General features: G+C 36.1%; 1 protein-coding gene and 1 pseudogene across 2 annotated transcripts in view; both read left to right on the top strand.

Moving 5' to 3' along the window:
- The window catches only part of LOC307058869 (bifunctional heparan sulfate N-deacetylase/N-sulfotransferase 4), a gene marked incomplete at both ends in the record, with an annotated part of 237,733 nt that overhangs the window by 120,398 nt on the left and 89,747 nt on the right, over window positions 1-27,588 (top strand). The window contains 2 exons of the mRNA XM_079712576.1: window positions 12,997-13,182; window positions 15,266-15,394. Of these exons, the coding sequence (XP_079568702.1) occupies window positions 12,997-13,182; window positions 15,266-15,394 (315 nt within the window). The remainder of the gene's footprint in view (window positions 1-12,996; window positions 13,183-15,265; window positions 15,395-27,588) is intronic.
- Window positions 5,317-5,916, top strand: LOC307052962 (guanidinoacetate N-methyltransferase-like; annotated as a pseudogene). Its single transcript has one exon. The product of its transcript is annotated as a guanidinoacetate N-methyltransferase-like (transcript).

Consider the following 27,588-nt stretch of genomic DNA (forward strand, 5'->3'; position numbering starts at 1 on the left):
AGTCTTTCAAAAAGCATTTGTCCTCCTCCTCCTCCTCCTCATCATCATCATGGCTACAATCATTTTTACCATATTTCTTCAGGAAGCATGTGATCATTCCTTTTGAAATAAGAGGTTGATGATGATTGTAAAACGACCAAGTGACTTTTTCAAGGTAATGTAATATGCAAATTGGGAACAGATACAAGATAGTCTAATTTGCTTTGCAGTCCTCCATCTATCCATCATTCAGTACTGAATGTGGTCACTAATTTTTAGTGATTCAAAGAGACCAATATCTTACCAAACATTCCAGGAAAAAGGAACATTGATGATAAAAGTTGTGTTTTTAAAGAAAATAAGCAAAATATTTTTTAAAAGTTGATCCATGTATATGTGAACTCTTGAATTTTTGAAATTATTGCTTTCCAATTATGTCCAAAAATTTTCAGATACTTCCTCCAGTGTGAAAAAGTAACTCCAATCTTTCATTTGTTCAGCTGTTTGTTCATTTCTTTCTTCTTTCTTCCCTTTCTTCTCCCTCTTTTCCTTCCTTCCTCTCCTCAACAGATAATTAATGAAAGTGTATTATCTACTAAGCACTTTACTTGACACCAAGGATGCAAAAATGAATGAGATGCTGCTTATTCTTCGGATTTAACTTCAGTTTAACAAAACAACATTTTGGGTTTTTGAGAGACAGGTACAGAGCCCAGCATAGCCACAAAGGAGACACGGGTTAGTTCTAAGAGGAAGAAAAATAATAAACAGGACAGACAATTGAGATAACAACACTTGTTAAAAATGAGTAGGTGTGCTTGAGGCAGAAGGCAGGAACAGGGCATCCAAGCAGAGGGAACGGTATGAGAAAGGGCACAAGATAGTGCCCCAAACAAAGTGTTCCACTCTTCTGACAAAATATATATCAATATATATTGCTTCAGCGACAACCTATCTGTGGGTCAGGAAACTATTGCCTGTGGGATTTGCCTGTTTGGTATTGCTGGTCTGCTAAGAGTGGGTTTTACATTTGTAAACGGTTGTAAAAATCAAGTAAACAAAGAAAAACATGTGACAGAGACATTATGTTGCTGGCAAAGCCTAAAATATTTCCTACATAGCCCTTTAGAGAAAAAGTCTTCCAAACTTTGACCTACACACTTTGACCTATAAAGATGCAGAGGAAGGTATGTCAAATTGGAATCATAATAATGGACAGTATTTCATGAATCCCTAATTAATGTACATCTATCCATAATGATTATTGGTAACTTTCTGTGTCCTTAGAAATATGAAATTTGTGGAACATAAAATACATTTCTGATAATTCTTGCCCTTATGAATCTCCAAAGGATCATAAAATATTGAAGAAAAGAAGAAGAAATTGATTTGGTGTCAGAAGAGGCTTTGAGTTGGGAATTAAGAGAAAATGAGCCCGTGTGTTCATGTGGAGCCAGAATATGAAGGAACTTTCCCCCTTAGGTTTTAGGGCCTCAGGGACCCTAAATCCAACTGTTCTGATCACTTTTGCTTAGAACTCTACCTTCTGAAATTCCAGTTCTCCAGATTCTCATATCACCTCCCCTAATTAATGTATTCTAATCTACTGCTCTCCTGTTTACCTCCTAGATCAGGACTCTTATGTGCCTTTTATACATAACATTAGGAAGTGGGCTGCTTAGAAACAAGGCATGAGAATTCTTATTTCTACATTCTGGTGGGGTAGGGTACAGATTAATACTTGGTCATCACTTCTAAATGCATACTCAGTACCCATTTTCACACTCTTTCTAGTGAATAAAGCCAAAGTTTGCTTGTGGAGCCAAAATGTCTAGCTAGAGGATGGATTTTTCAGCTTTTATTTCAGGTAGAGAGCATTTAACATAGTTCTGGCCAATTAGATATAAAAGTAAGTCATGGTATGGAACTTCCAGGAAATCTCCAGGAAAGCAGGTTAGAGATGGCTGATGTTTGCCCTTCTGCACTTTGCCTTTGTTCCTTTCTCTTGCCTAGTATGTAGTCCTATTGGCTGGAACAAAGACATTCATCTAAAACATGAAGGAAAGGCCAAGAGAATCAGAGACCTCACTTCTGGCATTCTTGAACTTCTGAACCAACCACTCATCTCTGGATTTCCAATTACTCAAGAAAAATAAGCACTTTCTTTTTCTCAATCCACTGTTTCTTGTTTTTCTGATGCAAAGTTTGACCATTTCCTATCCAGTGTTTTTCCATTGCATTTTTTCTCTTAAGCTCTTTTGAAATTTGCCTATATCCAAACTGCCCCATTGTCTAAAATTTGTAGACCCTTCAAAGGAATATTTATATAGAATACCCTAAACATGGCCTAATACTTTTTAAGAAGTGTTGATAGTGAAAAATTTACACCTAATTATCAATCAATTTTTAGATACCAGTTTTGTGAGTGAATTCTTAAAATGCTTAATAATAGCATAATTAACTTTCACTGACAGATTTTCATTTTATTGCTTCAATGATCAAACTTGTTTTTAATTAATAAATGATTGTGAGCTAATCAAAAGCCAAGGTTTGCAAGATTTTTTTAAAAAATTAACTCCTGCTCTACTGAGTATACCCTATTCAAATTGGATAACCCATCAAAAGCAGCAGTTATCACATGTTTTTCATTTTCTTTTCTTTTATTCTCTTTTGTTTTTCAATTTGAAAAATTCAGCTAGATAGTTTCTTTCTTTTTTTTTTCTTTTTGCGGTACACAGGCCTCTCACTGTTGTGGCCTCTCCCGTTGCGGAGCACAGGCTCCGGACGCGCAGGCTCAGCGGCCATGGCTCACGGGCCTAGCCGCTCCACGGCATGTGGGATCCTTCCGCACCGGGGCACGAACCCGTGTCCCCTGCATCGGCAGGCGTGGACTCTCAACCACTGCGCCACCAGGGAAGCCCTAGATAGTTTCTTTTATGCTTTATCGGTAGGGGCTGAACATTTTCATCATTCTGTGATTACCTCTTCAGAGTCAACACTTTAGTTCCATGCAGTCACTTCTGCAGTAACCTGAGCAATATGAGAAATTGTTTTCAAACATGTTGACAGTGGAGAGCGTTAAAGCTGGTTAATAATATAGGAGAACTGAAGAGCTTGAACTGGAGTTGTTTTGAGATGAAAACTCTATTGAAACTTTGATTTCCAAATATCATGCCACTTTAACATGAAGATAAAAAAATGGAAATCTAATATTTGGTATGGCATGTCTACAGAAAAGTATAGTAATTTAACCATCTTTATAGGCAGTTACTTAAGTCATTATAATTTATTTAAGTTTTTTTATTATATACATACCATTTATTAACATAAGCCTTTTGTCTGATGAAATTTATTTCACATGGTAGTAAAGTTTCCACAAAATTGGAAACAATCACAGATGGGAATTATTTTAACTCTTAGAGAAGGCACAGGATGTCACAGAGGACAACATGTAATAACCCTTTGTATTTTGGAGGTGGGGGAGAAAATTTACAACCAGAGGGATGGCTCATTCCTACACCAAATGTTTAAAGCATTTTTCCATAAATGCATTAAGCTGGCATTAAGGGGAAAAATGACTCCTAAGGGAAATCTCAGCTTGACTCAAAAATAATATTAGAAATATATTCCATTGCTCAGAGTAAGTAATAGTTTATGCAAATCTATTTCTGCAAAGTGATGCGTTTAAATTAATGATTCTAAACCATCAGCTATATAATTGTGGAAGCATCCAAAAAGTTAGGAAATGTGAGCAAAATTTTAAAATGAAGGACATTCCAGCTAGTTTCAAAAAGGACAAATTTTCCTCCTCTACTTGTCTACCACACACACACACACACACACACACACACACACACAGAGACACACACACAGTCCTAGCCATTTCACCTAAACCAGTGCTTTATTTCATGAACACAGGCAATCAGGTAGAAGATTTTTTAAAATTATTTAATACTTGCTGTGTATAGATATTTGAGGTACTAAGAATGGAAATATATGGGAAGGTAAATTAGTTACATTATTTACTTGAGATAAAATTACAAATGAATGTATTGTGAAAATGCTGTGATTTGTATTAAGCAAAATTATTTTGAGTACCTTCTTTTTACACGTTTCTGCTTATAGTAACTATAGAAATGATATCATAATGTAATGGATCATACTATTTTTGTTTCCATCTCAACACATTTGCAAAGAATCTTGAATGTTATTCCTTCCAGGTTAAAGGCATTGTTAGAAGCTCTAAATATTTACTATCTGGTATCATTTCTCTTGTCACTAACTTACATCTAGAACTAGATCTTTCCATGCAGCAGAGGCAACAATGAAGAGAAAGGTACTAAAATGCAGATCTAGTATTTCCTGAGATAGCCTGATATCACATCTTTGCTGCCCCAAACTCTTCACAGGTCTTTGCTTTCCTCTTTATTAAGCTTTTCTCAAGAACCCATCATTATAAGCATTCCCTTGAATCCTCCCTGAACTCCTTTACATTTCTTGGTTCATCAAACTCCCTTGCAAAGTCTCAACTCCTTTTAAATCCAAATCTCTACCTAGCCCACTCCTGTACCCCTGAAAATTAATGTGGCTAGGATCAACACTTAACTGTTCTCACTTTAAAACCATGACCACAGAGGTCAAGTGGAGCTCAATACTGCCCAGAAGTTACACAGCAAGTCCTTATTTTTTTCACAATCTTACTCTCCTGGATCACTGTTTCATACCTTCTCTTTCTGCAAACTACTACATGTCTTGCCCCATCTTCATTCTCAACTGATGAGTTTCTTATTTCACTGAAGAAAAAAAAAAAAAAGAAGTCAAGCAATTGAAAGAGGACTTCCACATGGCCCCATTACTACAACTACTACTTCAACGTGGTGATAACAAAATGTAAATATAATAATAGGTTTGATTTTAATTTGAAACGTGAGCATGTCTATACAGAAAAAAAAACATAAAAATTATAATAATCTTCATAGCTAGTTACTCAAGTGGTCCTAATTATTTAGTACAATCGTTTTGAATATGTAGGTACCCCTTATTACCATAAACTGTGTTAACAGTGACCTAAATATACGTCGTGGCTTGGCATGCTGTGAGGGCAACACACAATCCTGGTTTCTGTCTTGAAACAACGAATAAAAGACCTAGAAATGCAAAGACCAAATTCTGTCCTTTTGCACTCAATCACGTCCCTTCCCAACTGTTCGAGAATATCATTCCAGGCCCCCACCCAGAAGGCCTGGCAGGGACCTGGCCCTGCACATCCACAGCTTGCGTGGCACGCAGCACCAGCACCAGTGCCGCGACCCGCGTCTTCGCGCAGGGCGGGATACGCACCTGCAGATCCTGGGCAAGCTGGCGATGGAGAGCTGGGAGACCCCTACCCTCAAGCACTGGCGGCCGCTGCCACCTCCAGAAAGGGCCAGGTCCTGGAGGTGGGCTTCGGCGCGGCCATGACAGCTACGAAGGTGCAGGAGGCCCACATCGACGAGCACTGGATCTTTGAATGCAATGATGAAGTCTTCCAGTGGCTCCAGGACTGGGCCCAGCGGCCTCCCCGCAAGGTGGTTCCCTTGAAAGGCCTGTGGGAGAAGGTGGCGCCCACCCTGACAGACAGTCACTTTGATGGGATCCTGTACGACATGTACCCGCTGTCTGAGGGGACCTGGCACACACACCAGTTCAACCTCATTAGGGACCATGCCCTTCTGCCTGCTGAAGCCAGGGAGCATCCTCACCTACTGCAACCTCACCTCCTGGGGGAGCTGATGAAGTCCAAGTACTACTTAGACATCACCACCGTGTTCCAAGAGAAGCAGGTGTACGCCCTTCTGAAGGCGGGCTTCAGGCGGGAGAACATCCACACACAGGTCACGGCCGACTACCGCTACTACCCCTTCCGGTGGATGATCACACCCGGTCACCAAGCACTGAGGCCACTGGGCCCACCCGCTCAGCGCCCACAAAACCCTGGGGACTCCGGGCTTCAGGTACTCCCAACTCCCACGACCCTACTCAGCACCTTAGTGGCCGGGAGTGCAGGCTCTGGCCTCTCAGCCCGAGCCCAGACTCTCGCCAGCTGTCTGACATCAGCAAGCTTCCCTAGCCTCTGCAACGGGATTACCACTACCTTCCTCCTAGGGTCTTGAGGATGAAATAAACACTAACGCTGGGTTTGGCCAATAAAAAATTTTTAAATATATATATATATATATATATATATATATAATTTAAATTATATATATAAAAAACTGTAATTCCATTAGTTCTCCCCTGTCTTCTAAATCATTACCTTTTCTATAAACATATAGCTATTTCTCCCATCTTTAGATAGTCCTGTGCTTATGTTGTTTCTCCAACTACAGCACCATTTCTTGACTCTTCATTTTAGCAAAACTTCTTAAAATCATTGTTATACTCACTTTCACTATTTCAGCTCCCTCTAGACTCTCTTAAATCCACTCTGATTTTCTTGCCCTTCACCACTCCACTAGATCTTCACTTTTCCAGTTCATTAAAGGACATCCAGTGTTAAACCCAATGGGCAATTCTTAGTTCTCCTTGGAAATTCCTGGTATTCCTCCCATTTCACTTGTAATACTCTTTCTGAGTGCATTTTCTGGATTTCTTCTCTCCTCTCTGCCTTCCTGATGTTAATCTGTCCCCAAAACTTAGCTTTCCTCTTCTCTCTGTTTACACATTCATTCTGTTGGTGATCTTAATGAGTTTTATAACTTTAAATAAAATTGATATGTTTTCAGCTCTCCAGCTGAACTTGCTCCTCTAAATGCTAAACTTATTTATTTGACTTCACAATTGAATGGGAAGACATTAGACATCCAATTGAATGTCTAATCTCAAACATATGTCCTTTCTCCCCCAAACCTGTTTAATTTTTAAACTTTCCAGACTCACTTGATGGAAATTCTATCCTTCTAGTTGAGCACGTTGTCTCATGTTGCATATTCAATGTATCATCAAATTCTGTGGCTCCACCTTCACAATATATCCAGAATAAAATCACTTTTCACCAGTTACATTGTCTCCACCCTGGTCCAAGCTATCATTATCTCTCACTTAGATTGTTACCAAAACCTAGTAACTGGCTCCTACTTTCCTCCTTACTTCCTTTCAGTCAGCTGTCAACGTAGCAGCCAGAAGAATTTTTTTTTTTTAATGATAGTCTAGATCATCTATCTGCTCAAAATTTTCCAGTAGCTTCTCATCTCATTCAAGGTAAATACCAACATCCTTATTGTGGCACATTAAGGACTTAAATGCTCTGCACCCATTCCTTCTTGTCAGTGATACTGCATCATACTACCTCTGTAAAAGCAGAGTCGATGTGAATGGTACCCCCTGGAGTTGTTCAGTAAATAACTGACAAGGCCACTTGCAGCAGTGCCACCTCTTGACATCATCTCTTGCTACTCTCCCCCTTTGCTAATGCTGCTCCAAAAGCAATTGAATTCTTATTCTTCCTCAAAAATACCTGAGGTTCTTTCAACTCACAACAATGTATATACTGTCCTTCTGCCTGGAATGATCTTCTCCAAGTTATCTGTATGGCTTAATCTCTTACAACTTTAGACCTTAATTCAAAATATTATCTTCTCCATGAATAATCTATTTAATATTGCAACCCATACCCCTTCATTCCTCTCCTTTTCTCTGATTTATTTTTCCCAATAGCTCTTAGCCCTTCTAATATAATATACAATTTACCTACTTGTTTTGTGTAATCTTGGTCTCACCCCACTAAAATACAAGCTTCCCTATGGCAGGGATTTCTGTCTGTTTGTTCACTGCTGTATCCTGTGCAACAAATGGCTCCTAATACATTATAATACATAATAAATATATATTGAATGACTGTCAATGAAGTGGGACTTCTGGGTACCCAAAGTTAACAATGAAAATGCTTAATCAACCACATTTTATACAGTGTGAATGAAGACTTGCTTAGTCTTTGTGTTAGTTCTTTTCAAGCAGCTAAGTAGACCTTCAGCAGGGTCAAGAATATTAAAGGGATGTGTCTCAGTTGTCCAAAATAGCTCTACTTAGAATTGGAAAGTTGACACTATAGAAGCAGTACTATTGCTGTGCTATTTCTTTTTCAAAAGAAAAATCCATTTGTAACACAGAGGTCTCCAGAGATTTGTCACCATTTACTAGGCTTCAGTCCAAAAAGTGTAAGGACTGACCCAGCCAATTTCCAGGGTCACACAGTCATTGCTTTTATCACTTATGAAAACAGAAGATAATTTCAGTTCCCAAAACACTGTGCAAAATCAATGATCCTAGGATCATTCTCAAAGTTGACCAGTGATTCCACATTGTCCTTATTAAAAGGAAAATTAGATAATGAGATCTGTTTTCTTTAGCACTAGTGTCACTCCCTAGAAGTTGTATATTTAGGAAGACAAATCAATACTTTAAGTTCAAAAAGTTACTGTTCAATGAACTATCTCTTTACTACAAGCACATTCATTTATACAATCATCATTTTCTTTATTTTTCTTTTCTATTCATTTATTAAATATCTGATGAATTTAATAAAAAAAAATATTTGCTATTTCCTTTAAAAAATATTTATTCAACACTAAAAATGTGCCAGGCATGGTGCTAACACTGGGAATATTAAACCATCCTAAATATATTAGGTCTTGTTTCGCAAGCCATATCTCCTGGAATGTAAACAGAAGGTCATAATAATAGGGAAAACTGCCATTTGTCTGGCTCTTTCTCTTCTCTGTATCAGGACCTCCAACCATTATTCAGGGTACTGTCCAGCTATTTGTGGTAGATGTAGGAAATATCTCTTATATGTCCATGAGTCCAATCCTCCCAACTCCTAGTTTTCTCCTTTTCTTCTCTGGTTCTCTATGGTGTGCCAGGTCTTCTAAAGAGTATCTACTAATGACTGACCACAGATTGTTCTTTCCACCTCTGCATATGATGCCTGCAGTTCTTTTTGCTCGTATATTAGGACGTGGTTATCTTATGAAGGGATATTGCTTTACGTGCTGGCACAAAGGTGCTTGTAAGTCATCAGAATTAATCCATTAGAGCAAAGTTCTTTCAATGCAATCTGTTCCCTTTCTTTTGTTATAACATGGTTTCACCATGGGGTTGACCTGTGAAATTTATTATTTAAACAGACTAGTCTCCTAGTTATTTTCTCTATACACTAGTCATTGACTGATCAACATAGGATTTAACAGTCATATATATAACATGATAGTATCTAGCTAGACAAATAGGTGTTTCACATGTATCAGTGAGTTTTCTTGGAGAAATACTGGGCAGTGCTTTAGCAAACTCTTCTTCTAGTTTTCCTAGTTTCAAACCACTGACATCTCACCTGAACCTCTTAAACCTTTTATACTTATTAGAAAGGGGAAAGACCACTTGTATCAGTCAGATTTCCATGATAGACACAGAAGCCATTTGGAACTTTTTTAAAGGGAGTTTTTATTCAGTGATTTAAGTGCTTCCAAAAACTTTGGAAGGGCTGATGGAGCAGATTCTAGGCTGTACTCTTCTGGGACTTTGCAGAGCCAGACAGAACTGGTTCCCTAGCAGGGCCACCACTTTTAAAGCTGCCACTGGAGCTCTGACAGAAGCCATAAGTTTTCACTGCTGCCCTGCAAATGGCCACCAAATACTGGTTCAGAAAAGATCTTATGTACCAGCAACAGGAGCCAGGAGCTGCCAGACTTTAGCATCTGCCCACCTACTTCCTTCTGACATCCATCCTACGTACTTCTAATTGGCTGAAACTTGTTTGTATCAAAAATGATAGCGGCAGAGTTTGGGAAATGTATAATTTTGCTTTATAACCCCCCCAAGTAAAAATAGAGTGGTAGGAGTTCCAATTCAGAAATATATATATTAAAACCAATTCCCTTTTGTCAGTCAAGTGCTTCTAGTCATTAACTTGGAGTGGGGAGAGAGGGTCACAGTAGTAGCAACCTAGTAGAAAGGCAAAAGCAATGAATTTAGAGGACTTAGTATAATTCTAGCTCTGACATTTGTGAACATGAGTAAGTCATTTACTTTCTCTGAGCCTCAGTTTCCACATTTGATAATCCAGACCACCTCACAGGGTAATTATGAGGATAATTTTAGACATGAATGTAAAAACACTTCATAACTATCAGGTACTAAGCAATTGCAAGAAGATAAGATCAGTAGGAATGATTAAAGAAAAATTAAATGAGATCATGTCCATATTGTTAGATGTTTGGTGCTAAATATATTTTATTCTAGTTTTTGAAAAATGATGACCCTATTTTTATATAGTCTGTAAGTTACCACTTTATCTCATTTTCCAATCAACTGGGAATTTCATGTAAATAGGAATGATCAAGTTAAGCTTCCTATAAATATTTGTGGTGCCATCTCATATTATGATATTATAGAACTCCTAGATCTTTTCAAAGACATTGTTTTAATAAATAATAAAAGCCATGTTTGAATTAGCTTACTCTGTCGTTTACATGTCTAATTATGTAGTCTCAAATGCTTCCTATATTCACATCAGAAAGTCCTTCAAATTTTGCAATTTTTGTGATCTTGTGTAAATATATGTTTAGCTCACCTTTTAGTTTACCAAGTCACTGTGAAGGGTGTTTTAAGCTCTGAACAGTAAAGAATGAAGGTTGCTATAGAAAACCCCTTGATAACAGAAAGAGTTTGACTAGGGAATTACTTTTCATTTTGTGTTATTATTTAGATTGAAAAAATATAAACTCATAATTACCTAGTGTGATTTACTATTTTGATAGAGCTCCAGTTGTCAATGTGGTAAGATGACCTTATAAACAGTAGAACATTAAGCCCCCAGAAATCAATAAATATAATAAAATCCTTTTACTTCCTTCCTACTCCCCAAATCAATTGCTTTTTACCTTCTGGTTTTTTCATGAAAGTTCTAAAATTCATTTTACTACCTGTCAAAAGTGAAATGTCTTTTTTTTCTGAAGAGATACAGTTGTTTAATATTTCAATTCTCTCATTGTTTTATTTTTTATCTCTTTGCTTCTGGAAGATTTGCACACTTATCTAGTGTTCTGGGCCCAAAATTTGAAATAAAATATTAAACAGTGAAAAAAAATGGACACTAACAAAATGATTGGTGAAGACTATTAGGATTCATACACTGATGATTTTGTTATTCTCCTAGTCATGGGACAAGACAGTTATGAAACCTCGGTATGAATCACTTGAAAGAGTAGTAAGAGTATAACAGATTGTCTTCTCCCTTTTTGTAAATCAGAACTACTTCTGTAAGCAACAGTCACACAAATTCTATTTACCAGACAGAAAGGTTTGAACACCCTTAACCTTAGATTTCTCTCATGAGAAAGTTCATCTGTATCTCATACCCAGTGCATCCACATCTTGGCTACTCTGCGATACTCATCCTCAGAACACTTTGTGACAGTTCACTGGGCAACATGGAACTAACTAGGGATCTAAGGCTTTTTCCAGTACATGCTTCCCAGTGAGTGTCAGGGTAACAGTAGTTGCCTGCTCCCTCTGGTATTTTCCTAGTAGTTTTGTTACTGGACTTTTCCAATTTTGCTTTATATTGAAAATACAGGCTCCTGGAAGAAGTATTTTTCCTCTGCACACACAAAGAAATGAATTTTCCCCAGTACCTAGCCAAAGACTCCAGATCATTTTACAGCATTAATTTCATAATTCAGTCTTTCTACAGTCTTTTATTGTAATAGATGTTAGAAAACGCATACTCCTAGTGAAAGAGAGATGAATTTGGCTATACAATGAGGGTCATTCCATAAAAGGAAGAATGAAGGAAACTTGCAAAATATTTATGGCCCATCATTTGAACTGAATGTGGCGCATGACTTAGGTATTGTAGATATGTGACCCATTCACTACTTGCTTATTATGCCAAACTGAATTATTTTCCTATGCTGTGTGTCATGTAATAGAAAATATAAATGGCAATTGTCAATACTTTTGTGTTCTGTTTATTGATTCAATCAGCCTTCATGTATTACTGTATATTGTCATTTATAACCTCAATTGATGAGATTCAATCCTATAAGGCACCTTTATAAAGCAGATAAGCATTTAAAGGGAGAAATATATAGAAGCAGAAATTAGAAGACTGCAGATCTGTATCGTGTACTTCACAATATAATACCATTCTTCGACAAATTTTTTCATATTCTTGTTTTAAATTTGTACCTCATTTCCTTTAGAGTTGACTGTCTACCCAAGGCAAGCATCTCATAGTAAACAGTAGGCTTTATAAAAATAAATTGAGCTGCTAAGATCCAAAAACAATCTTCACTTTTCCTTTACCATCTGTATCCAAAACATCACTGAATCTTGTATGGCATTTATCCCCAGGCATTTAATCCGACCACCAACAATCTAGTTTAGGTACTCATGTGCCATTGTAATAGCTTCCTAATGCACGGCCTTGATTCATTTCTTCCCCACTTCTAGTTCATCTTAACATGTTACTATATCCTTCTTCCTAAGACATAGAGCAGATCATGGCCCTCCATGCTCACAGAGCTTCCTGTCTATACTATTCAAATAGAATAAATCCCAATCCCTTAGGTCAACAGTAAAAGCTTATCACATTATGGTTCATACCTACCTTTCTGGTTGTCTTCAATGTCATAGAAACACACACACACACACACACAAACACACCCCACATTGGGCTATTCTGTCTCCCATATTTGGGTACTTACTCAAGTGGCACCTTTTATTTTTTTTTTGTATCTGTCTGAGAAAGGGCCATATCTTCTTCCTCTCTTCCCTCCAAACCTTCTGTATTCAAAATTCAGAGTTAATCTTAGCTACATACCACATGCCCAAAGTATTTACTATGTCTATCATAAGATTATAAAAATCTACCCTATTAGTTCTTATATTTCTAATCCTTAGCATACATGTTTGTGGAAACAATTTTAGTTGAATTCAATTGACCACACTCCATATGATGTTGTTCTGGCTTTCTTTTAGGAACATGGAATACCTATCAACATGGGCTATGCTGTGGCACCACATCACTCAGGGGTCTACCCAGTTCATATTCAGCTGTATGCAGCTTGGAAGAAGGTCTGGGGTATTCAGGTCACCAGCACTGAAGAGTATCCACATTTGAAACCTGCACGGTACCGAAAGGGCTTCATTCACGATAGCATCATGGTGAGCACATACTGCTGTGTGTATTGAAGGTTCTTAGTATCTACATGTGGAATGAAGACAAAATCTAACTTCAAAACTCTTTTACATGAGTATCATAAATCCCTTGTCTACCATGGTGGTCACACATTAATACATTGCTTACCCATAGACTTGCTTCTTAAGCTGTGGGGTAGTTTTGGCAAATTCAAGGCAAGCTCAAAATATTGGAAACGGGTTTCCTATAGGTCATCCACTGCAGTTTCTGGATTAAAGTTTTGTCTAGGGACCTTATACTTCTGGGGAGTTTCTCCATGTCTATTAAACACCTCTCAAGTCACTACACTATCAACAGACAGAACCTAACAAATAGCATCTGAAAGCTAAATTTATCTACTCAGTTTATTTTGGATTTCAGACACTCAAGAATCTTAAGATAGCATTTTTCATTGTTCTTTTTCTTACATACTATGAAAACAAAGGTATATATTTTCTTTTCAGATATATTAATTGAAAAAATAATAATCTGATGTAAGAATGATATGCTCCTATAAATGAGAATAAAATCAAATGAATATTAGATGGGAATTTATAATTATTCATTGGAATGAAAAAAATCCTATTTTTTACTTTGAGATAAAATAGTTCATTTTAAAACTTCCATCCCCACGTCCAGTGCCTTAGATCATGTTCTCAGCATCAGTTGCCAAGATCATAGGAAAGGTTTACAAACTGTTCTCCCTCCTTTAAATATTTACATCTTTTCAGTCCATTGTTCAGATTGCTATTAGAATTATCTACCTGTCTGTCTGTCTATCTAATAATTATCTAAAACCAAAGAAAAAGTAATAGCACATATGTTAACCAGAGCCAATACTCAATATTCTTTAATCATAAAACTTTAATATTTTATTGTAAATTGGTACTAGAAGACCTAGAGAAGCCTTGGATTTAAATGGAGCTATTGATAATGCAAATAATAGTATATGGTGTCTATAGAAATCCAGGCGATATAAAAAGTATTCCTCTGATATAATTGCAAAGCAAAGTGAAAACAGTTTTCTTAACTGAGTAGCATGACCATTTGGTATATTATTAAATAAAAACATTCCTTTAAGCCAATACTACACACATTCATTTACCTTGAATTTAATACAAACCGTTATGAAAATTAAGCAAAGAATAAATAAAATTATAGCTATTCTGTGTAATTGGATGTATTTTTCCATTAGATTATAAATAGTTTATTATTCAAAATAAGTTTCAGAATAAAATTACTTATTTGCTTTCTCTGCTGAACATTCAGATGTACAACAGAATTAACCATAGAATATGCAGGAAGCAATCATTAGATGATCTGACTACTACTGTGATTAAATTTTTAATTCAGAGTAGAAAAACAAAACAAAGTAAAGGTGGCAAGGGTGATGAAAACTCATTGTTTTGAATCCCAGAACCTGAGGACCATGTAAAACTGTATTTCAGAAACAAGGAGAGTAATGGTCTAATACCATGAAAAATGCAACCCTGGAGAATCTCTATATTTGAATTAAACCAACCCTAAGAAGACTTTTATTTTTTACCATTTCTTTAACATAACTCAGATGATGGGTGAGATTTATAGGCATGAACGAAAATGCTTTAACCTATATGTTCTATAGCATGGGTCCCCAACCCCGGGGCCACAAACCGGTACCGGTCCACGGCCTGTTAGGAACCAGGCTGTGCAGCAGGAGGTGAGTGGTGGGTGAGCAAGTGAAGCTTCATCTGCGGCTCCCCATCACTCGCATTACCGCCTGAACCATCCCCTCCATAGCTCGTGTTACTGCCTGAACACCCCGCACCCCAATCTGTGGAAAAATTATCTTCCATGAAACCCATCTCTAGTGCCAGAAAGGTTGGGGACTGCTGTCCTATAGCTTTTATTTAGCAAGTCTCTTAATATGTGCATAATTACACCAACATCAACTCTTGATTACATTAAGATTTTGGCTTTATCAGTTAAGGAACTCCAATAGGAATGAAATTCGCAGACTCTGAAGTCATGACACAGTGATGGAGCTTTTAATTAAGTCGTGTCGATGTGCTGCTTTTTCTTTTTCCTCAGGTCCTCCCTCGACAGACCTGTGGGTTGTTCACACACACTATTTTCTACAAAGAGTATCCAGGAGGCCCCCAAGAATTGGATAAAAGTATCAGAGGAGGTGAACTTTTCCTCACAATCCTTCTAAACCCAGTACGTATTCTACTTATGCTTTTTACCGTAACATCAGAACTTTCAAATATGTGTTTCGTTTTATTTCTATTGTCAACCTTCTCACAAGAATAGTTGGTAAATACTAGAGAGAAATTAGACTAAATCTCCAAATATTCAATTCCCTTTATAATCGTCAATCAAGAAAATCACAGATTTGTTAAGATTCATATGTTGAATATAACAGTTTAATGTAAGATATCTCAATATTGTCTCCTATAGTTGAATTGTAGTAAAGACATATATACAGTTCTATAACCACAAATTAACATTCACAATATTGTGGTGCATATTTTGTCTATACGTTGAATTTGCTTCTAGCTCAAGGTATTAGTAGACATACATTTCAGTCCCTAAAAATGATCACAATGCAAAACTGCATTGAAAATACACAGCTATGCATTATCTTTGTATACTAGGGTCATCTGAGGCCTGTTTTTCAAATCTCCATTAATTTTATTTGGAATCAAAGCTAGAGAGTTTGTCCCTTTCAATTGTGCCCTTTCATCTTTCAAAGTTTTGCAATTTTATTTCCAGTTATATATGGAAAAGTATAGCAGTGTGGGAATATATTATCATTAGATAATGTTGAGATTATTTCAGCTTTATCAGTTTTTTCCCATAAAGATTCCATTTCTAAGGCCTTAAAGAGGCATGTCCTTTTTTACATCCCACTGCACCAATAAAAAATATGAAATAGTGAGTTTCATGCCATGTCCACCTTGTTTAGTATAAGAAATTTTCATACTCAGGGAAAATGATTCATGCTTTAAACAAAACTATAGCCCAGTTGTCTGTGGCAAAGCTCCAGGTATGTTTTAAACAAATTATTTAGATAATTTATATATGGTGTTTTTAATTCCTGAAGAAATTAAATAAAAACCTACCTTGTGTAAAGATGAAAACTTTTAAATTGGATTGGAGGGATAGGGAAGCGGGAGGCAAAAATGCTTCACATGAGTGTGAATAATCAACAAACCTCCTCAAACTCCAGAACTATTAAAAACAAAACAAAACAAAATGGTCTGTTGTGTTGGGGTACCACTAAACTGGGGAACAAATTGGTTGCTCTATGACCTTATCAAGAAACTCTATTTCTCAGAACTTGCTTGCTCTCCTGTAAAACAAGCTTGTTGAACTGGACAACGTTCCACAAAAGTATTCCTTTTGGATATTCCATTTTTTTGTGTATAATTCAAATTCATTGAGACTTAAAAGAATCAAAAATGTTACAAAAATATTTTTTGGAAATTGAAGTATGCATGTGTATGTTAATGCAAGCAAATGTGGGAAATCTTTCTCTTTAACCCTTCTCTCACTTATTGAGAATTTGATCTCCATAGAGGCAAGGGTCACATCTTCATACCGTTTTCACTCTGGAGCTACACTCCCAACCCCAAATCTGCTCTGGTCACCTACTCAGGGGAAGAGATAAGCATCAGAACACTGATGATTGCCTCCCCAAAACCTCTTGCTCCCCAGGTCTGATTGTTACTGATATTTACTACCTGGGTGCCCATCTGACTACTTGTCGTTAAAGAGATGGATTTATAACTGTTTTTAAAAATTTTGAATTCAGTACTCTTTATAAAACATCATTCAGAGACTAATAGTTGGTCCCTTAAATAAGATGAAAGACTATTTGGCATTTCTATCTTTAGCACTTGTTGTGAATTAGCTTTAAAAACTTACCAATGTAAGGTAAAAACTTACCTTACTTAAAAACTTACCACTACCACACAGATTTATTTTAATTGCAGAGGAATAGAATGGTGGAAGAGGGGAGTTTTCAGGAGACTCCTAGAGTCCAATCACAAACTGCAGTTACTTTATCATTGTGAATTGCTGGTGATCTTAAAGTAGGATCCATGAGTAAAGGAGAGAGACCCAGATAGACATAGAAGAAAGAGCAATGCTAGAGATAGTCAATAGTGTGGATAATATAGGACATTCTATGTATGGTGATACGAGCCTGGATCAGACAAATAAGGATCCACAAAGATATGGGAGTAAGGAATAATGTTGCTCAAAACATGAACAGCGTAGCCATAGGCAATCTAGGTAGATGCTACTCAGCTCTCTATGGAGACAGACTGCAAGCAGCATCTGACAGAACCCAGATCAAAACAGGGCTTAGTTCTAGAGCTGCATATGCAGAAGTTACCAGATATATTAGTCAGGGTTCTCCAGAGAAACAGAACCAAGAGGATGAGTGGGAGAAGAGATTTATTACAAGGAATTTGCTTATGTGTTTATGGAGGTTGACAAGTCTCAAAATCTATAGTCAACAAGCTAGAGTCCCAAGAGAGCTGATAGTGTAGTTCTAGTAGAAGTTCTATGGCTTGAGAACCAGGAGAGCTAATGTTTCAGTTCAAGTTCGAAGGCAGGAAAAAAAAACAAAACCAAAAAGCAACAATCTTGTTCAAAGGCAATCAGGCAGGAGGAGTTCTTTTTACTCACGAGAGTGAGACTTTTTGTTCAATTTGGCCTCAACTGATTAGATGAGGCCCATCCACATTAGGGAGGGCAATCTGCTTTACTCAGTTGATCAATTCTGTTGTTAATCTCATCCAAAAGCATACTCACAGACACACCCAGAATAATGTTTGAGCAAATATCTGAGTAACCTGTGGTCCAGTTGAGTTGAGACATTAAATTAACTATCATTCCTAATGAGGAGCATAAGGTGGGAGCAGACTGGAAGTAAGTGAAATGAAAAGGGGAACACAGAAAGAGGGGAGGAAGTGATGAATGAAGTAAAGATAATGTAAGCTTGGAATTTTTTGTACGTGTGTCCTATTGTGAATAGAGAGGCATCACAGATGATGGGCTATGATCAATAGTCACTTTACCGATGTGGAACAAAGAAGTACTGAGGCGGCTTGATTAATTATTATTTTAAGTTATATGGTTCCAGCAAGGCTGGCAAAGATGGAGTCTGCAGGAAGAGAATGAGGAAAGAAGAAAACAAAAAATAACACTGATACCCAGCCTTCTCCTCTGGTCTATTCTTTTTCTCCAATCATCACTTAATTCTTTGTCAGAATAAAGAGTATCTCCTTATTCTTTCACCAAAACCATGCTGAATAAAAAAAAATCTATAAATTAATTGATGTGAAGGTATGTTTTCAACAGTAATTAATTAATATACTAACTCTAAAGAATATTTGTAATCTAACAGAGCCTATTCCCGAATGAGAGGTCTATGATTGTATTAATTTAGGTATCAAAGTTCCTTGGGGAAATATGATTTTAGTAAAAAACATTCAACATCCATGAAATCATAGAGAAAGATGACTGACCACCTCTTCTACCTAGGAAAATTGATGTCTGTGAGGACTTATAAGTAGGAAAAGTGATCATAGTGTTAGCATAAACTCTAAAGATTTAAGGCCAATCTAACTTTATTTCATTTTGTCAATAATAATCTATACTTTCACATCATGGAAATACTGTAGACATCCTATACTATAACACCTCTCCTGCGTGGTGATTTTCTCCTCTGATTTGTAAATGATCCATAGGATTTTGTCCTTTAACTTTTTGGTTTTCAGTATGTTAATGAATGGATGAATAAAGATATAGATAGCATGACACAAAGCTGGCAGTGAGGGTAATTACACTAGATGATAATGTTAATACCCAGTTATACTTAGCAAATTGGAGTGATAGACAAAATCTAGCAAGATGAAATTTAGCAGGGAATAATGAAAAGCCCCAAAATTACTTTCAAACAAAATAGTTTATAATGCCAGCATTATATAAGGATAAATATTATATAAAGATAGAGCAAATCTGCCAGAAAATTGTATGGGCTGCATCATGTCCTATTCAGTTCCTTGTCATTGAAGTTGTCTAAACAGAAATTTTGTAGGAATGTGGAATCTTTTACTTTTAATCTGACGCTAAGACTGTGATTCTGTTCTTATCCAGTTAGACGTGGGGTATATCTTTTTCACTGTAAAATATAAAAAATATGAAGTAGGTTTAATTTTACATATTACAGACCAGCATTATGTATTTAGTTTTAGTCTATGATTATAAGGTCAGATGAAAAAGGGAAATGGTAACTTATCAACATGTATAAGAACTAAAAAATGAGATAAAAATGGGAAGATATTCAGTGGTAGATGTATTGAGGGAAGTAGAAGAGAAAAAATTTTCTATCATCAATATACTGAAAGAAATATTAGTGCCAGATTTAGCAGACCATTTTGAACTGGTTGGTAGTTTCTAGGTTCATTTGTATGCAAGCATCCTATGAGTCTAATAAAAGCTGGAAAAAGTATGTGAGGGGAATATCCTGGAATTTCCCCCTCTAGAGTACTTTAAAAGAGAATCAGTGACTGTATAGTTCTTTCTTATTGCCTTGGGAGTTCATCTACCTAAAGGAAGGGGATTGGATTAAATAACCTTGAAAAGTTCCACATATTTTTGTTTTCTGGTTTATAACTTCCACAACTCTGCTCTGCAGTCAAAAAGGCATGAACCACCCCAAGACCAGCATAGCCTCTTTCCCTGTCCAGCTTCCAATTTAGGAATTCACATTATTTTGTGTCACCCCTCCCCCTTTAGAATAGACCTGTATCCTTTCTGTGTTCAAAGATCTCTGATATTTTTTCTTTATGCATTTTCAATAGTTTTTTTAAGTTTAATTTTGACTCTAGCTGTTATCCTGTTCTCACAGTTTGACACATTTTAAAATATGTCATTATTTCTAATATATCATACAGCAGAAAATGCAAATTGAGATATATTTTTACATCTTGACTCACATATGAACTCCTAATACTGTTGCATGTTAGATTTTTTGATTTAGAAAACTGCAAGAAATGGGGTTTCTTGATTTCCTTAGATACCAACTTGTTTTGACTAAATGAATGTAAAAATTGAAAATTAAATTATATTAGGGCTGTTTGAATGACATTTCAAAAAGAGAGCTAAGCATCTGTCCACTTAACATTCAGGTACCTTCCTCATTTTTTTTTTTAGATTCTATCATGACCTCATCACATATTGATATTTGCCTGCACTGTTCCACACTTGTCAAATACTAACATGTATTTCCCTAGAGACAAATTCTTCTTGTATTTTCAATATAATCTTTGTACAGATAGGAAGAAAGATAATTTAATCACGTATGAGGTGAAACAGCTTACACCAGGTAACCCACCAACATTCAAGTCGAGACACTACCCTATAAAATATGCAGCAACTGGCAATAGTAAGGAAGTCTGGAGTCTTATCAGATGGTATCACCAGTAACTATAAAAGCTTGAAATGAATATGCCTTACTGGATTTAATTTTTTTTCTAGCTCATTTTAATTTTGTGCTACACAAAGAACAGTATGAAGATAGAATTTTCTAAGTTTTCTTAACATATATATCTAAAGATGCTCCGATTCTAGACTGCTTTAAAATGGCAGTACTGTAACCAGGAAGTCTACATTGTCCAAAGTTCAGAGCAGTGCCTAGACTCACTAACCTTTGTCCGTTCATTGGCCAGTTGCAAATTCAGGTGAGCAAAAAATATGTCCATGAAACAGCAGTGTACTTGAAATTGACAGTAGAGTATAATGGAACCGCAATGATATACTTCCCCATGAGCTGTCTCCTGAAACTTCATACACCTAGGCTGGTTAATGAGCTTTCCTTTGTCATGTATATCAATCTCCAAAATCATGGAATCTAATAGCAGGTCAGTACATTATGGATTAGAGCTGGCTCTTCAGACAGATTAGAGAAAAGGCAACTGCAAGGCATAGGAAAGCATCAACATGAAATAACCTGAACCAAACTTTAAGTTCTTTTCAATGCTTAAATAATATGGAAGTAGATATGTAAGATAATTCACAGAAACATATTTTATGTGTGGTGCAGCAAAATAAAATGCAAGAAACATCCCGAGTCTTTTTTAGAGAAGATTAAAAAGAATTACAGACTACTGATATTCAAAGCATCCAAATATTCTTTGACGATTTTGATTTTGATTTCCTATAAATGCTGCACTTTATAGAAGATTGTAACAATCAGATATTTCATGTAGAACAAAACAAATATATATTCCATCAAAATATACTTCTTTATAAAATAATATATTAGTATTTCTAACTCAGGGTCACGGGAGATTTTGACACATGTTCCAGCAGTGTTTATTAGAAAAACAATAATAAATTAACTTCTAACTGCTCTACTACAGTGAAATGTGCGTCTTATCTGTGCAGGGACTTTGAAGCAATTAATGTTATTAGAGCCTGGAAGAACAGCCACCAACTGTGAGAAGAATGAACCCCTGTAGAATATATAGAATGTGGAAAATTATATTTCCACTTACTGAAAAACCTACAGTCACCTCTTTTTTTCCCCTGTATCTGTTTTTTGAGTTTGGGGGTTTTTTTTGGGGTGATTTTTTTTTCTGTTTTTTACTTTTCTTAAAGATTTGCAAGACTAACCTTTACAAAAGGACATGAATCACCACTTCTGCAGTGATTCACACTCTCAGCAGGGATACTGTAGAATATGGAGTCAGCTAAGATCCGTGGCCTCACTACAGATGATATTTTTTTCTGTCCACACTGAAAATCAGGATCCGAGTTAGTATAAGGTTTTAGACAATGAGGAGAAAGTTTTGTTTTCTCCTGATTTGGGGGTAGTGCATGTTTTGTATGATTTTCCACAGTTGGATTTACTTAGCAATTAATAGCTCAGAATATATAGTGCACCACCACAAAAGAACAGAATATTTTGTCTCCTAAACCTGAACTCTGTCTTCTTGCTAAATGAGAGAAAGGTTGCTATAATTGTGTAGACATGCATTTTTCTAAAGCAGTGGTTACTACAGGTCCTGATGGAATACAATTTACATTCCTCTATACTTCTAGATCATGAACAAATCCATAAAATTGTGTTGTTTTTTTCAATTTTGTGTCCCTAGAAAAATAAATGAAAGCAGCAATATTTTACTGGGGAAGTCTATTTCATCTTGTGTAACTGGATAATTTAGTTTTCCCAAAGCATGTTATGAAAGGTAGTGGAATAGCTCTTTAGCATAAATAAATTTTCAACAGAAAAAAATACAACCTCCTGTTTATGTAGTTGTTAGTCAATAGATAAACCTTTTATTCCTCTCTGTTTTGAGGCTTACAGTATATGAATATTAGGTGCATAATGCTCTCGAGGATTAGGGATAGGTTGGAAGGAAAATCAGTGAATTCATGATTGTTAAAAAAACAAAACCATTTCTGTATTAGTCTTTATATGATTTAGTGGCTGATGAGATAGTAAGAAATTAGGGGGTTCTGTGGGAGCCCACAAAATTAATATCGATATGTGTGCTTTTTTTGGTTTGTGAGTATTCACCCACCATAGTGTTGAAAATGGTTGATTTTATTCTCTCTTCCACAAATTATATAACACCTAGATATATATTCAATATATATTGTTTCTCTCTTTCTCATTTATTTATTTATTTTTAAGTTTTAAAGTGCATTGAAGCAGAAAGGCCTCTTTGGATCACTTCACTTTATTTCATCTCGGTTTTTCCTACTTCATTTTCCTCTGACTGCTCCTCAGAGTAAGATATTGTGAAAATAAAAATGTGCGTTCTTTTCTAAAACATATTGATATTTTCATATTTTTGTATTTTAAGAACCCAAATTATTTTGTCTTAGTTTTTCCATCAGTGGCTTAATGGAAAACTTAATGCTGATATGATAAGGAGTATTTATAAATATTAAACTTGCTGGTATCCATTGAGGAATTAAAAAGAAAAAGTCTTATAATTTCCATCCATCCACTCTTATCCACAGATGTCCAAAGGGGTCTATCACTCAAGTTAGCTTGAGTTGATATTTGCTAAATTTTTCTTTGAGGCTCGTAAAGTCTCAAATGTAAAAATTGTTGACAAAAAATAATTGGGAATCTGTTGTTTAATTAATAATGAATTGTTAGAATGCCATCAATTGTATTTGTATCTCAATCGCTTTATTTTTGTTTATTTGTTTTTTTTTCAAGAGATCTTCTTGATGTGTTCACTATAAAGTAGTTCTATTGTATGGATGTTCATGTGTGTGTATAACCCCTTCAAGGAAGGCTTCGGAATCCTGTCCAGAGGAGTTGATATTTGAACTGAGCATTTTAGGGACTCATCAGACGAATGAGGTAGCGTGGTGGAGATGGGGAATGGGAGTTTGCAGTAGGAGAGGGAAGAGCTGTAGAATGTTACAGAGGGTAAAATGACAGTGGCAAGTTTGGGAACTGTAAATGTTTGCATTTCACAGGAGTACAAAATGAACATAAGAGTGGATAAATAAAATTATGAAAGGTTTTGTATGACATGTTGACAGTTTGAATGCTATTATTCTATTGTGAAAAGGGAGGAATTTATACAAGGGAGTGATAGACCCAAATAATAATGGTTATTTGTAATTCTAGCTGACAGGTCGAGGCCTTCCTACACAGTCCTTCTTATGCCTATAGTACTTTTCTATTCCCACTGCTCTTGACTCAACCTTACTATTTTCCCTCACATTTTACCTCTAATTTCTTTTGCTCACCTGGGTCCCCTCACGGGCTTAGGCAGCTCTCACTGCTATATGTTCACACAGAGCCACATGCATAATACTGTCCACAGTGGTGTCTTTATGTTTAGTGAATGTTTTCTCCCTCACCTGGGCTACATGCATCCCCTGGAAAATAGTATTGGCTCAATAGGTAGTTGTTCAATTAGGCAATAAATAAAAATTATAGCATCAGAACTGTATGTGTCTACCTCTTAACATTTCACATGCGTTGTTAACGTTGTATCAGAAGAAAAGGGAAAGGAAAGGAGAAGGAAGGAATGAAAAAGGGGGGAGAGGAAACAAAGGAGAGGGGAAATATAAAAGGAAAAGGAAGAAAAAGAAGAGAAGAAAGGAGTTAAGGATGGAAGAAAGAAGGAAAATGGGAAGCCATTTCTTCCTCTTTTCATAAAATCAGATGAGCAGCAGGAATGTAACTGTATTGTCTACTAACCAAACTCAGAAAATCTTGTTTTATTTTATTTTTCCTGGCTGGCTAAATACTGAAGAAAAAGTCCTATGATTGCTCTGTGCCTCAGAATTTCTCTATCCATAAAATGGGGGAAATAATGTTGGTTCCCTTACTGTTTTACACAGATGGTATGAGATGTAGCGAAAAACAAGTGCTTTGATTTTTCAGAGAAAATGTATATAATTTGGACATAATTCTTATTTGAAAAAGTAGAAGTATATATCACTTTTATTTTCAATGATATCTGAGGTGTGTTAGCAACCCATAAACCCTGGTTTTATTTACAGTTTGAATTTTGCTTGATTGTTTCTCCCTGCTAGAACACATAAATCATGTGATAAAGACAGTCTCCTATACAAAGATATTTATTTCATTATAAGATTTGCTTCTGAAAACATTCTTGGTTGTCACCGTATTGTGCTTTCTGAGCTATTTTTAAATGATAAAATTTCTACCATTATTCTTTATTTAAGTGAAATAAACTGAGTCATTGAACCCAGTGCTTGCTTGGTCGGTCAAGACTGCTTTTTTAATTTGATTTTGTTGTCTATCAAAGTACCTCAGATGTTTTTGCCAAAGGTTTTTGTTTTTATGGTTAGTGTTGCTGATTTTGAGGCCTTTTATTTATTTTTTGTTTTGTATTAATGGTGAGATCTTCTGGAAACACTAGGTCCATACATTGTAATACTTTTTGGTCAACACTGACTGTTGTGCTCAAATGAGGAGTGAGTAGAATTATTGCAATCTCTGTGTTTAGTACACAAAATTATTGACATGAAAAATGGAAGACCTTCCTAAATAAAACATAATTACAGATAATTTAGATGAATGAGTTGAACTTTCTAGAAATAAGAAAACCCAACCCCACAAACCAAATAGAAAACTCTAGGCTGATTTTCATGACGTATCACAAGGGGAAAGATACTCTTCATGTCGGCCAGCCTTGATCCTATAGATCTGTCTCCACTGAACTTCACACCCAGCAGAACAGTCAGTGTTCAATTACCTCTTTGTGATAACATTAACTACAACTAGAGAGGGAGCCAACAGATTTACAGGTAAAGTAAGGTCATGTTTTTGTGGACAGAGTTCATGGTGACTGCCGGCCTCCTTTAGCACTGTATAAAAATTACTAGCTTAAACAATGTAAAAGGTAAGATTTTGAGCATGAAGTGTTTCCCTGATTTATAGTTGTCACTTTTAACACAATTTAAGGTATCCAATAATGTCATTCAAAACATAAAGTGTAAGTAGCAGAATTGTGCTCTTTTTTTTTTCCTTAATACTTATAAGCTAGGTATTATTATTATTTTATAACATCTTTATTGGAGTATAATTGCTTTCCAATGGTGTGTTAGTTTCTGCTTTATGGCAAAGTGAATCAGCTATACATATACATATATCCCCATATCTCCTCCCTCTTGCATCTCCTGCCAACCCTCCCGATCTCACCCCTCTAGGTGGACACAAAACACCAAGCTGATCTCCCTGTGCTATGCGGCTGCTTCCCACTAGCTATCTGTTTTACATTTGGTAGTGTATGTATGTCCATGCCACTCTCTCACTTCATCCCAGATTACCCTTCCCCTTCCCCATGTCCTCAGTTCCATTTTCTACCTCTGCATCTTTGTTCCTGTCCTGCCCCTAGCTTCTTCAGAACCTTTTTGTTTTTTAGATTCCACATATATATGTTAGCATATGGCATTTGCTTTTCTCTTTCTGACTTATTTCACTCTGTATAACAGTCTCTAGGTTCATCCACCTCACTACAAATAACTCAATTTCATTTCTTTTTATGGCTGAGTAATATTCCATTGTATATATATGTGCCACATCTTCTTTATCCATTCATCTGTTAATGGACACTTAGGTTGCTTCCATGTTCTGGCTATTGTAAATAGAGCTGCAAAAGAACAAAAAAATTCACAATTTGTATGGAAACACAAAAGACCCCAAATAGCCAAGGCAATCTTGAGAAAGAAAAATGAAGCTGGAGGAATCAGGCTTCCAGACCTCAGACTATACTACAAAGTTACAATAATCAAGACAGTATGGTATTGGCACAAAAACATAAATATAGATCAATGGAACGGGATAGAAAGCCCAGAGATAAACCCACACACATATGGTCACCTTATTTTTGATAAGGAGGCAAGAATATACAATGGAGAAAAGACAGCCTCTTCAATAAGTGGTGCTGGGAAAACGGGACAGCTACATGTAAAAGAATGAAATTAGAACACTCCCTAACACCATACACAAAAATAAACTCAAATTGGATTAAAGACCTAAATGTAATCCAGACACTATCAAGCTCTTAGAGGAAAACATAGGCAGAACACTCTATGACATAAATCACAGCAAGATCCTTTTTGACCCACCTCCTAGAGAAATGGAAATAAAAACAAAAATAAACAAATGGGACCTAATGAAACTTCAAAGCTTTTGCACAGCAAAGGAAACCATAAACAAGACGAAATGACCACTCTAAGTATGGGAGAAAATATTTGCAAATGAAGCAACTGACAAAGGGTTAATCTCCAAAATATACAAGCAGCTCATGCAGCTCAATATCAAAAAAACAAACAACCCAATCCAAAAATGGGCAGAAGACCTAAATAGACATTTCTCCAAAGAAGATATACAGATTGCCAACAAACACATGAAAGGATGTGCTCCTTCTTGAAGCTGTTATCATATCCACTTAAACTCTCTACACACACAAGTACACATTCAAATCAAATGTGAATAAAAGATGGGACTTGAAAATTGCCATTCTCCTGCAATTTCTTTTCAGAAGTCCATTCTGTAGTTCACTTAAACAACTTGCTCAAGCAATCACATACATAGAGGCAGAGTTTTCTACATTGGCTGAGTTGTTATGATCATAAACACAGAGATTTTAGGAATAATGAGCTATTTAAAGATATAAAAAAGAAACTTTAAACACATCACATTGCCCCCAATTGGAATCACCTCTTATTCCATCTTTTGCTGAATTCATCTTAAAAAAATATGCTATAGCTTATAATGCTTCTTGAATTTTTAGTAGTTTAGATTTTAGAAAAGAAACCCATCTATAGGAAGTGCAGTGATAGTGACTTACAATGTAAGGAATCATTGGCTCAATTATTGTGGTTTTGGA

The sequence above is a fragment of the Hyperoodon ampullatus genome (genome assembly GCF_949752795.1).
Source record: "Hyperoodon ampullatus genome assembly, chromosome: 1".
Taxonomy (NCBI): domain Eukaryota; kingdom Metazoa; phylum Chordata; class Mammalia; order Artiodactyla; family Ziphiidae; genus Hyperoodon; species Hyperoodon ampullatus.